Raw genomic sequence first — 12299 nt, 5'->3', positions numbered from 1 at the left:
CTACAGTACCTGTGACACCAGTGGGTGGAATAGACAGGATATGGCCATGGCCATATGGCTAATTGGCTATCACCATCTAATCATGAGCGCTTTAGCAATACTGCTTTCTCATAATTATAATGATGATGACAATGATAGGGAAAAAACATCACCGATGATGATGATAAAGAAACCAGTAGAATAGATGACAGATTGTTTCCTCACCTATCCGTGTCTTGTCAAACTCCACATGGAATGCGCTAACCAGATTCTCCAGGAACATGCGGACCAGACGGAAGTTTATCCGTCCGATACTCCATGATCCGTCCACCAGGATCACAATATCTGCAATGGCCGGGGTCTTACACATGAACTGCTCTGTAAAGGAAAGAAATACAGACCAAATCTGTTAATACCAACATACTAATGACAAAGCATTAAAACGTTAGCCTAGATAAAACACAAGAATGCACAACACACCACTACTGTAGCATGAAGGGGAAAGTAAGGTCACTGAAGAGAGTAACTTATCAAATACAGGTAAACTGAATTAAACAATTAAAACGTTATCATGATTTTTCTAAATTCATTTTTCATTATTTGAAGTGCAGCTTAGGTCCAAAGCATTTGTTTATTCAGTTCAAACCATCTTCCCACATAATTCCCTGAAGGACAATTTAGAGTATAATTAATGCTAAATTATTCTGGTGCTTACGAATACACCCAGTCAATGAAAGAAAATATGCCTTAATTAGGTGAAATTTTATTTCAACACTTTGCTACATAGCCTTTCACATAATAATATATCTCATTATGCCTCCTCTCACAATCTGTGCCAATCCATTTAAGTAGAGACAGGCCTGTCATTAGAGCACAAACAGACATGACAGCAATGCGCTATTATCCTGATCCAACACACTCAGTGTGAGGGAAAAGCATTGACCCAGAACTCTCTGTGTGGATTCAGAAGGTTTCTGCAGGATATGCACAAACCTGCATTGAATATGCTTATGTATCTTAAGTTCAGGAAAAAACTCTTGACTTTCACAGTTCAGAAAACTGTCAGGCTTTCAGTCTTACGCAATAAATAATATACCCGGAATCAAGATTATTATTTTTGTTGTACAGTATATTTCTCCTATACCAACTGATGTTTGTGTGTGAAAATTGTGAAATTGTGTGACCAGCAAAGACACAAATAAGAAAAGGGCAGCAGTTTATTGATTAAAAGCTAAATACTGTAAAAGTGATCCAACATTCCATAACCCTTTATGGTGGATTACAATGATTGATTTCAGATTCTGAATGGTATAGTGCCTTCAGAAAGTATTCACACCCCTTGACTTTTTCCACATTTTGTTGTTAGAGCCTGAATTTGAAATGTATTAAATTTAGATTTATTTTGTCACTGGCCTACAAACACCCCATCATTTCAAAGTGTATTTATGTTTTTCACTTTTTTTTAATTACAAATTTGATTAGAAACAAAAAGCTTGAATGTCTTGAGTCAATAAGTATTCAACCCCTTTGTTATGTCAAGCCTAAACAAGGTCAGGAATAAAAACGTGCTTAACAAGTCACATAATAAGTTCCACAGACTCACTCTGTGTGCAATAATAGTGTTTAACATTATTTTTTTAATGACTACCTCATCTCTGTACCCCACACATACGATTATCTGTAAGGTCCCTCAGTCGAGCAGTGGATTCTCTTTGAGCATGGTGAAGTTATTATTTACACATTGGATGGTGTATCATAACACCCAGTCACTACAAAGATACAGGCGTCATTACTAACTAAGTTACCGGAAATGAAGGAAACAGCTCATTGATTTCACCATGAGGCCAATGGTGACTTTAAAATAGTTAGTTTAATGGCAGTGATAGGGAAAAAAGGATGGATCAACAACAGTATAGTTACTCTACAAAACTAACCTAATTGACAGTGAAAAGAAAGAAGCCTTATACGGAATAAAAAAATTCCAAAACATGTATCCTGTTTGTAACAAGGGACTAAAGTAATACTGAAAAAAATGTGTCAAGGCAATTAACTTTTTGTCCTGAATATAAAGTGTTATGGAGTAAATCCAATACAACACTTTACTGAGTACCACTCTGCATATTTCAAATATAGTGAAGGCTGCGTCATGTTATGGGTATGCTTGTAATCGTTAAGGACTGGGGAGTTTTTCAGGATAAAAAAATTAACGTAATGGAGCTAAGCACAGGCAAAATCATAGAGGAAAACCTGGTTCAGTCTACTTTCCACCAGACACTGGGAGATTCATTTACCTTTCAGCAGGTCCATAACCTTAAACACATGGCCAAATATACACTAGAGTTTTTACCAAGAAGACAATGAATGTTCCAGTGGCCGAGTTACTGTTTTGACTTAAATCTACTTGAAAATCTATGGCAAGACCTAAATGTGGTTGTCTTAGCAATGACTAACAACCAATTTGACAGAGCTTGACAATTTCAGTAAATAATAATGGGCAAATGCTACACAATCCAGGTGTGGAAAGCTCTAATGCCGTGTTCACATTGGCAGTTTGAAGTGACTCAAATCCTATTTATTTGCATATCTAATTAGAATCTGTTACTTTTCCTGCAGTCTGAATAGCCAGAAAGCACATGGAATTTGATATTTCAGGCCACATTTCAAACCACCCATGAAGCTCAGGTACAAATCTGATTCCTGGCCATCTGATTATTTGCCCTCAAGTGGTTTTTAGACTGTTATTTGGCATATCTTGTTGCTTACTAGCTAGGTTACTCTGTTGACAGTTAGACAAGAACATGTGGTAGCTACCTAGCTTGTTAATTTTTTACAAACAAATCAGTGAATGTGCTAGAAAGCTAAATAGTTAACTAGCTAGAACTCGTTTTGATTGTTGGATCCTCTTATCCTTTTGAGGCTTTAAAAGTGGCATTTTCTCCCCAATTTTCCATCTTGTCTCATCGCTGCAACTCCCCAACAGGCTCGGCGAAGGTTGAGTCATGCATCCTCCGAAACATGACCCACCTAACTGCGCTCCTTAACACCCGCTAGCACCAATGTGTCGGATGAAACACCGTTCAACTGGCAACTGGAGTCAGCCCACCACAAGGAGTCACTAGAGCGCGATGAGCCCCACCAGCCTAACCCGGACCACGCAGGGCCAATTGTGCGCCGTCCTATGGGAATTAACCCAGGTCTGTAGTAATGCCTCTAGCAGTGTGATGCAGTGTCTTAGACCGCTGCGTCACTCAGGAAGCCCCGCTGCATAACTTCTGAGTGACAGGAAGCATGAGCACCACCACCAATCAACCTACACCACTGTACACCCCCCCGTTACTATGACAACTAGCATAGCCGTGTCAGCAAATGACTGCTGTCTGAACACACACAAATCCAATTTGGTCACTTGTATCTTGCTGTTTGGACAGCCAGTAGTCCAAAACGGATTTGAAATACAAAACTGATTTGAGCATCAAGGCCTGAACAAGGCTTTAAAGACTCACTGCTGTAAACGCTGCCAAAGGTGATCCTACAAAGTTTTGACTCAGGGGTGTGAATACTTATGTAAGTGAGACCTTTCTGCATTTCATTTTCAATAAATGTGCAAAAATAAAATCACTTTGTCATTATGGGGTATAGTTAGTAGATGGGTGAGAAAAATATATTTAATCAATTTTGAATTCAGGCTGTAACACATCAAAATGTGGAATAAGTCAAGTGGTATGAATACTTTCTGAATGCACTGTATATGCCTCTTTTCCCATAGAGCATTCCATGCACACAGCTGCAGTGGTACACAGATTCAGTCTCAGAGTTCGGTGAACAGACATCTTCTGGAAGTTTTGCTCATTATCTCTGGGGAGAGAGAACGTACAGAACATCAAGGCAATGTAGAGATCATCATTTAAACATGGTTACAATCAAAAAGGTGTTTCAGTTATCAAATCCATGCAAAACATACACAAATGAAACAGTTGTACATACTTTTTTCATTGGAAAAGAGAGAATATAACTCTAAAAAATATTATCCCCCAAATAAAAAGACTGCTTACCAGGCTGGAACATGTTACGAAACCAAGAGTGGTCTACCTACCACTGAGTGGTCTACCTACAAGTCTGTACAATCCTGGAGTTTCAGTTTCCAGATTATACCAGAAAACCAATCAATATCTCATCATAATAGACCTTAGTAAAGGAAGTAAAACGTCAAATAACTTTACAGTATAAAGTGCTTTGTGTGTCAACCTCCCATAACCTCCCAAAATTGAATTCTGAATGTTTCTGAACATTCAATTGGAGGGAACAATTTTGGACTGAGTGAAAGAGCATTGTCTGAGTGCCTTTAATAGCAGGGCAACAAACATAGCCAGGTGGATAGATAGGGGGGAGAGCGAGAGAGATGGATACTGAAAAGTAGAGAGTTGGATAGTAAGAATGGAGAAAGGGGCGAGGGAGAGATTATTTTAGAACATAGCTATTAGTGGAGAACCTCAGGCACTTGTGGCTCTGACGGGTCACAGTGTCAACAGTCAAGGCCAAGGCGGGGTCAGGGTTAAGGCGACTGCGGTAACGCCTAGGGGGAGAGGGAGCCAAGAGTTCCCATTTCTCCATGTCAAAGCTGGTCCATGCACCTTTCTCTCAGCCCATCCAGATTTATAATGTGTGTAATTTACACACACAGAGGAAAGAAGACACCATAACCTCAAGCTAAGGGCCTAACATTCCTCTTCAAAGACATGAAAGGGCAAAATAGTTGTGTGCAGAAGCCAGTTGCAGATTCCACACGTGTGTGTCCAATAGGCAGGTATCCCCAAAGGTCTGCTCATTCATCTACAGTATGAACAAATTGCAGCGTTAAAGTGATGGATTAGTGAAAGCTACTTATGACAAAAGTGACACGCGCACACACATACGCACACACACATTTATTCCTATAAATAATCAAGTAAGAAGAATATAAAATCCTGTCACATATACCATGAATGTATGCAACTACAACTACTGCAACAACTCCAAACGAACTACTGTAGCTCCCTCTGACAATAATAGATGTGATCAGCCAGTGGAGCTCAACACCAACCCTCCCCCATACCTCAGTAGCAAATCAAACCCTAATCGTCTCATAGGGTTGACATTATTCACAGGAGCTGTCTTCGAGGAGCTCCACCATACAGGAGAATAATTCAATCATGCAGACCATACCATCATGAGGAATCTCCATGCTTCCCTCCCACAGGCATCTCACAGACAAGAGGCAATAAATACAAGCCTCAAAATAGCCAAGCTAGTTGTCTCTTAATTCTATACTAGTATATGGAATATTGGAATATGTGGCTGAAATATGTAAGGGTTTAGATATGGGCAGTGCCTTATTAATAGTGATGGGATGGTGTATGCATTCATTATTCCCTTGGGGGTCGAGGTGGATTTTCCCTCACGCATTTCTATAAACAATGCAGGTATAGGCTAATGTCTTTCGATGGGTAATTTTTAAAAGAATCAACTTAAAATCTACTTCAGCCTCTGCCTGATAAAGGTTGTTGTGACAGAAAAATCACCTTGTTCAAAGCCTTTTGTCCAATAAAATCCAAAATGTGTCTACAGAAAATATGGCCTTCTGTCTGCATATTTCCACCATACCTCATCATATCATAAGCCTATTTGTGAAGATGTTAAGCTGAGAGGCCATACGGCCACACTCCCAGTGAGTGATGGGACTACAGCGACTGGGGCAGAGTGGAACAGGTAAAACCTCACCTCTGGGTATTGGCTTTGTGATTGTGAGGCGATGCAACATATGGAGAAAGGGCCACGCTGTCGATCGAGCGAAGATTAACAAGTAACATCTGTCAGCATCATCCGGCAGAGAACAAACAATGAACAGACAATGTGACATCGTTCAGACGTTGTCGTGGGAACCCGGGGGAAATTACTGTAAGCCAGATGCATCCTGCGAATATTCAAATGCACTTCTGTCGCTAGAAACAGTTAACAACAGACGGGAAGTGTTGGGTGATGTGACAGGACCTGTGTGCGTGTGTTTAAGAGTGAGAATGTGTGTGTGTGTGTGTGTGTGTGTGTGTGTGTGTGTGTGTGTGTGAGAGACCTCTCAGAAAGTGTAATGAATGATGAATGATGCTGGTCAACAGAGGCCAATTCCTCCAGACCATATGGACGTAATCACATGGGATCTTCTCTCTGGCGGGGGTTAACTAGGTACCTTTAAACTGGTGCCTGCCTACCCGCCTGAGAGCATCTGTCACCTGTCACATTCCTATCCCCTCCAAATGACTCTGTTTCAATGTCAAGTTACATTGATGGAGCTTTTGCTCCATGCTTCATAACTCAGTAAAGCCTGCACTTACATTAATGGAATCCCAGACTCTCTCTGGCTAGGCTACAGCCCTCTTTTGCTCACTTTCAATTTGGCTATATGAACAGTGCATCCGTCTGCGATGATGCATGCTTTGTTGATTCATCATGGTTTTGTAGCATGGGGAAATTAAATTGCGTTGAGTTGTTTATTTATTGCTGATTTTGTACATAATAAATGCTGTAAGTTTGCAGTGGTATGCAATGTATCCATCAGCTAGAGCGGGGATGGGCAACTGGAGGCCCGCGGCTCCCCTTTGTAAGTCCGCGGATCAATAGTAGAATACACAAGGTGCAATTTTGAAAATTGGTTGTGCATCAGCAGTTTTTCTCTTGTTATGTCAGTCACTGACAGTCACTCAAATAGCCCAACAAAATTTAGCTTAGAGCTAAATGGTTGTGGGTACGCAGCCCCGTGATCCACTGCGGCCCCTCAAGATGAGTTCAGAATTTTTTGTGGCCTCCAACCCCATCAATGTTGGCTATCCCTGATCTAGAGCCATTTGGAGTAAACGGGTTCCTTTCACAACAAGCTGACTGACCGAGCCAGCCAGGTATTTCTTTTTGCCATGAAACTGTTATAAAACCTGTCATAACACCATCCTATGAATGACACAATGCCTGTCTCAATAGGAAGTAGTATAACTAGTATCCCTATCTCACTCATCATTTTTTGACTGATCGCTGTCATTTCCGGTCACAACTTGCAAACTTGTTTACGTGCTGCTGTGTGTTTTGTTGCTAACCTTACTTTGCTACCTGACAACTTTACGGTTTTACTTTTTAATTACCATTTATATTTTTTGTTTTTCCCCTCACTCAACTTTTTATCATTCAACTTTTTCACTCCGGATGCTTTATCTGGACATGGTTTGTCAGGACCTCCAACAGCCGAAGCTAAGTAGTAACATTAACATGATGCCTTCTAATTGCAATCGCTGTACTCATAATATACAGGAGAACGGTCGCCTTATGGCTAGGATAGCTGAGCTGCAAGCCCAGCTTCAGATGCAATCTTTAGGCAAGGGTAATTTCAGTGTAGGAAAGGATGAAACAGCGTCTGTGCCACCAGTAAGTACAGATAGTAACGTTCGTATAAATCCCCTCGCATGGTCCCCGCAGCCGGACAACTTTCTCATGTCTTCTGGAGGGAAATGCTTTGCTCATTCAGCTGACAGAAACTTTCAACCGGTTCTCCCCATTAAGCAGCGAGTCGGAGTCAGAGGCTGAGCCTTCTCTGGTCTTTACTCCTCCCGTTACGGGGTCTGAGACGTTAAGCCTCCCACCATTAGCTCTGACAAATTAAAAACCCTAGTCATTGGCGACTCCATTACCCGCAGCATTAGAATTAAAAACGAATCATCCAGCGATCATACACTGTTTACCAGGGGGCAGGGCTACTGACGTTAAGGCTAATCTGAAGATGGTCCTGGCTAAAGCTAAAACTGGCGAGTGTAGAGAGTATAGGGATATTGTTATCCACGTCGGCAAAAAGGATGTTAGGATTAAACAGTCAGAGGTCACCAAGCGCAACATAGCTTCAGTGTGTAAATCAGCTAGAAAGATGTGTCGGCATCGAGTAATTGTCTCTGGCCCCCTCCCAGTTAGGGGGAGTGATGAGCTCTCACAACTCAATCGCTGGTTGAAAACTATTTTCTGCCCCCCCCAAAATATAGAATTTATAGATAATTGGCCCTCTTTCTGGGACTCACTCACAAACAGGACCAAGCCTGGCCTGTTGAGGAGTGACGGACCCTATCCTAGCTGGAGGGGTGCTCTCATCTAATCTACGAACATAGACAGGGCTCTAACTCCCCTAGCTCCACAATGAAATAGGGTGCAGGCCAGGCAGCAGGCTGTTAGCCAGCCCTGCCAGCTTAGTGGAGTCTGCCACAAGCACAGTCAGTGTAGTCAGCTCAGCTATCCCCATTGAGACCGTGTCTGTGCCTCGACCTAGGTTGAGCAAAACTAAACATGGCAATGTTCGCCTTAGCAATCTCACTAGAATAAAGACCTCCTCCATTCCTGACATTATTGAAAGAGATTGTGATAACTCACATCACAAATTAGGGCTACTTAATGTTAGATCCCTCACTTCCAAGGCAATTATAGTCAATGAACTAATCACTGATCATAATCTTGATGTGATTGGCCTGACTGAAACATGGCTTAAGCCTGATGAATCTACTGTGTTAAATGAGGCCTCACCTCCTGGTTACACTAGTGACCATATCCCCCGCGCATCCCACAAATGCGGAGGTGTTGCTAACATTTTCAATAAAAAAATTTAAAAAACGTTCCTCACTGAGTTCCCTGAATTCCTATCGGACCTTGTAGTCATAGCAGATAATATTCAAATTTTTGGTGACTTTAATATTCACATGGAAAATTCCACAGACCCACTCCAAAAGGCTTTCGGAGCCATCATCGACTCAGTGGGTTTTGTCCAACATGTCTCCAGACCGACTTACTGCCACAGTCATACTCTGGACCTAGTTTTGTCCCATGGAATAAATGTTGTGGATCTTAATGTTTTTCCTCATTATTCTGGACTATCGGACAACCATTTTATTACATTTGCAATCGAAACAAATAATCTGCTCAGACCCCAACCAAGGAGCATCAAAGGTCCTGCTATAAATTCTCAGACAACCGAAAGATTCCTTGATGCCCTTCCAGACTCCCTCGGCCTACCCAAGGACGTCAGAGGACAAAAATCAGTTAACCACCTAACTGAGGAACTCAATTTAACCTTGCGCAATACCCTAGATGCAGTTGCACCCCTAAAAACATTTGTCATAAGAAACTAGCTCCCTGGTATAGAGAAAATATCCGAGCTCTGAAGCAAGCTTCCAGAAAATTGGAACGGAAATGGCGCCACACCAAACTGGAAGTCTTCCAACTAGCTTGGAAAGACAGTACCGTGCAGTATCGAAGAGCCCTCACTGCTGCTCGATCATCCTATTTTTCCAACTTAATTGAGGAAAATAAGAACAATCCAAAATGTATTTTTGATACTGTCGCAAAGCTAACTAAAAAGCAGCATTCCCCAAGAGAGGACGGCTTTCACTTCAGCTGTAATAAATTCATGAACTTCTTTGAGGAAAAGATCATGATCATTTGAAAGCAAATTACGGACTCCTCTTTAAATCTGCGTATTCCTCAAAAGCTCAGTTGTCCTGAGTCTGCACAACTCAGCCAGGACCTAGGATCAAGGGAGACACAAGTGTGACAAGTGTGACACAAGTGTTTTAGTACTATATCTCTTGACACAATGATGAAAATAATCATGGCCTCTAAACCTTCAAGCTGCATACTGGACCCTATTCCAACTAATCTACTGAAAAGAGCTGCTTCCTGTGCTTGGCCCTATGTTGAAAATAATAAACATCTCTCTATCCACTGGATGTGTACCAAAATCACTAAAAGTGGCAGTAATAAAGCCTCTCTTGAAAAAGCCAAACCTTGACCCAGAAAATATAAAAAACTATCGGCCTATATCGAATCTCCCATTCCTCTCAAAATGTTTAGAAAAAGCTGTTGCACGGCAACTCACTGCCATCCTGAAGACAAACAATGTATATGAAATGCTTCAGTCTGGTTTTAGACCCCATCATAGCACTGAGACTGCACTTGCGAAGGTGGTAAATGACCCTTTAATGGCGTCAGACCGAGGCTCTGCATCTGTCCTCCTTCTCCTAGACTTTAGTGCTGCTTTTGATACCATCGATCACCACATTCTTTTGAAGAGATTGGAAACTCAAATTGATCTACACGTTCAAGTTCTGGCCTGGTTTAGCTCTTATCTGTCGGAAAGATATCAGTTTGTCTCTGTGAATAGTTTGTCCTCTGACAAATCAATTGTTCTGTGTTCCTCAAGGTTCCGTTTTAGGACCACTATTGTTTTCACTGTATATTTGACCTCTTGGGGATGTCATTCAAAAATAAAATGTTAACTTTCACAGCTATGCGGATGACACACGGCAGTACATTTCAATGAAACATGGTGAAGCCCCAAAATTGCCCTCGCTGGAAGCCTGTGTTTCAGACATAAGGAAGTAGATGGCTGCAAATGTTCTACTTTTAAACTCGGACAAAACAGAGATGCTTGTTCCAGATCCCAAGAAACAAAGAGATCTTCTGTTAAATCTGACAATTAATCTTGATGGTTGTACAGTCGTCTCAAATAAAACTGTGAAGGACCTCGGCGTTACTCTGGACCCTGATCTCTCTTTTGACGAACATATCAAGAATGTTTCAAGGACAGCTTTTTTCCATTTAGTAACATTGAAATAATCCGAAATTGTCTGTCCAAAAATTATGCAGAAAAATTAATCCATGCTTTTGTTACTTCTAGGTTAGATTACTGCAATGCTCTACTTTCCGGCTTCCCGGATAAAGCACTAAATAAACCGCAGTTAGTGCTAAATACGGCTGATAGAATCTTGACTAGAACCAAAAAATGTGATCATATTACTCCAGTGCTAGCCTCCCAACACTCGCTTCCTGTTAAGGCAAGGGCAGATTTCAAGGTTTTACTGCTAACCTACAAAGCAGTACATGGGCTTGCTCCTAACTATCATTCCGATTTGGTCCTGCCGTACATACCTACACGCACGCTACGGTCACAAGACGCAGGCCTCCTAATTGTCCCTAGAATTTCTAAGCAAACAGCTGGAGGCAGGGCTTTCTCCTATAGAGCTCCATTTTTATGGAATGGTCTGCCTACCCATGTGAGAGATGCAGACTCGGTCTCAACCTTTAAGTCTTCATTGAAGACTCATCTCTTCAGTAGGTTCTTATGATTGAGTGTAGTCTGGCCCAGGAGTGTGAAGGTGAATGGAAAGTCACTGGAGCAATGAACCGCCCTTGCTGTCTCTGCCTGGCCGGTTCCCCTCTGTCCACTGGGATTCTCTGCCTCTAACCCTATTACAGGGGCTGAGTCACTGGCTTACTGGTTCTCTTCCATGCCGTCCCTAGGAGGGGTGTGTCACTTGAGTGGGTTGAGTCACTGATGTGATCTTCCTGTCTGTGTTGGCGCCCCCCTCTTGGGTTGTGCCATGGCGGAGATCTTTGTGGGCTATACTCGGCCTTGTCTCAGGATGGTAAGTTGGTGGTTGAAGATATCCCTCTAGTGGTGTGGGGGCTGTGCTTTGGCAAAGTAGGTGGGGTTATATCCTGCCTGTTTGGCCCTGTCTGGGGGTAATATCGGATGGGGCCACAGTGTCTCCTGACGACCTCCTGTCTCAGCCTCCAGTATTTATGCTCCAGTAGTAGGGCTAGGGTCAGTCTGTTATATCTGGAGTATTTCTCCTGTCTTATCCAGTGTCCTGTGTGAATTTAAGTATGCTCTCTCTAATTCTCTCTTTATCTCTTTCTTTCTCTCTCTCGGAGGACCTGAGCCCTAGGAACATGCCTCAGGACTACCTGGCATGATGACTCCTTGTTGTCCCCAGTCCACCTGGCCGTGCTGCTGCTCCAGTTTCAACTGTTCTGCCTGCGGCTATGGAACCCTGACCTGTTCACTGTGATTACTATTATTTGACCATGCTGGTCATTTATGAACATTTGAACATCTTGGCCATGTTCTGTTATAATCTCCACTCCGCACAGCCAGAAGAGGACTGGCCACCCCTCACATCCTGGTTCCTCTCTAGGTTTCTTCCTAGGTTTTGGCCTTTCTAGAAAGTTTTTCCTAGCCACCGTGCTTCTACACCTGCATTGCTTGCTGTTTGGGGTTTTAGGCTGGGTTTCTGCACTTTGATATATCAGCTGATGTAAGAAGGGCTACATAAATACATTTGATTTGATTTAGTGTCCAGCATAAAAGTTCCAATGCTCCATTTGTCCATCAAATTATTTTCACTTAACAGTTTTCCTGCAAGTCTTAAATGGACAGCATAAAGGCTGAATATCAAAGGTACTATACAGCCTGTTACCAAACAAAT

General features: G+C 42.1%; 1 protein-coding gene across 3 annotated transcripts in view; it reads right to left on the bottom strand.

The window, feature by feature from the left end:
- The window catches only part of LOC135549942 (collagen alpha-1(XIV) chain-like), a 96999-nt gene that overhangs the window by 71083 nt on the left and 13617 nt on the right, over positions 1-12299 (bottom strand). For all 3 annotated transcript variants that reach the window (XM_064980342.1, XM_064980343.1, XM_064980344.1), the window contains exon 6: positions 205-357. In XM_064980342.1, the coding sequence (XP_064836414.1) occupies positions 205-357 (153 nt within the window). The remainder of the gene's footprint in view (positions 1-204; positions 358-12299) is intronic.

The sequence above is a fragment of the Oncorhynchus masou genome, chromosome 12 (assembly GCF_036934945.1).
Source record: "Oncorhynchus masou masou isolate Uvic2021 chromosome 12, UVic_Omas_1.1, whole genome shotgun sequence".
Classification (NCBI taxonomy): Eukaryota; Metazoa; Chordata; class Actinopteri; order Salmoniformes; family Salmonidae; genus Oncorhynchus; species Oncorhynchus masou.
This window is presented reverse-complemented; position numbering and strand designations above follow the sequence as displayed.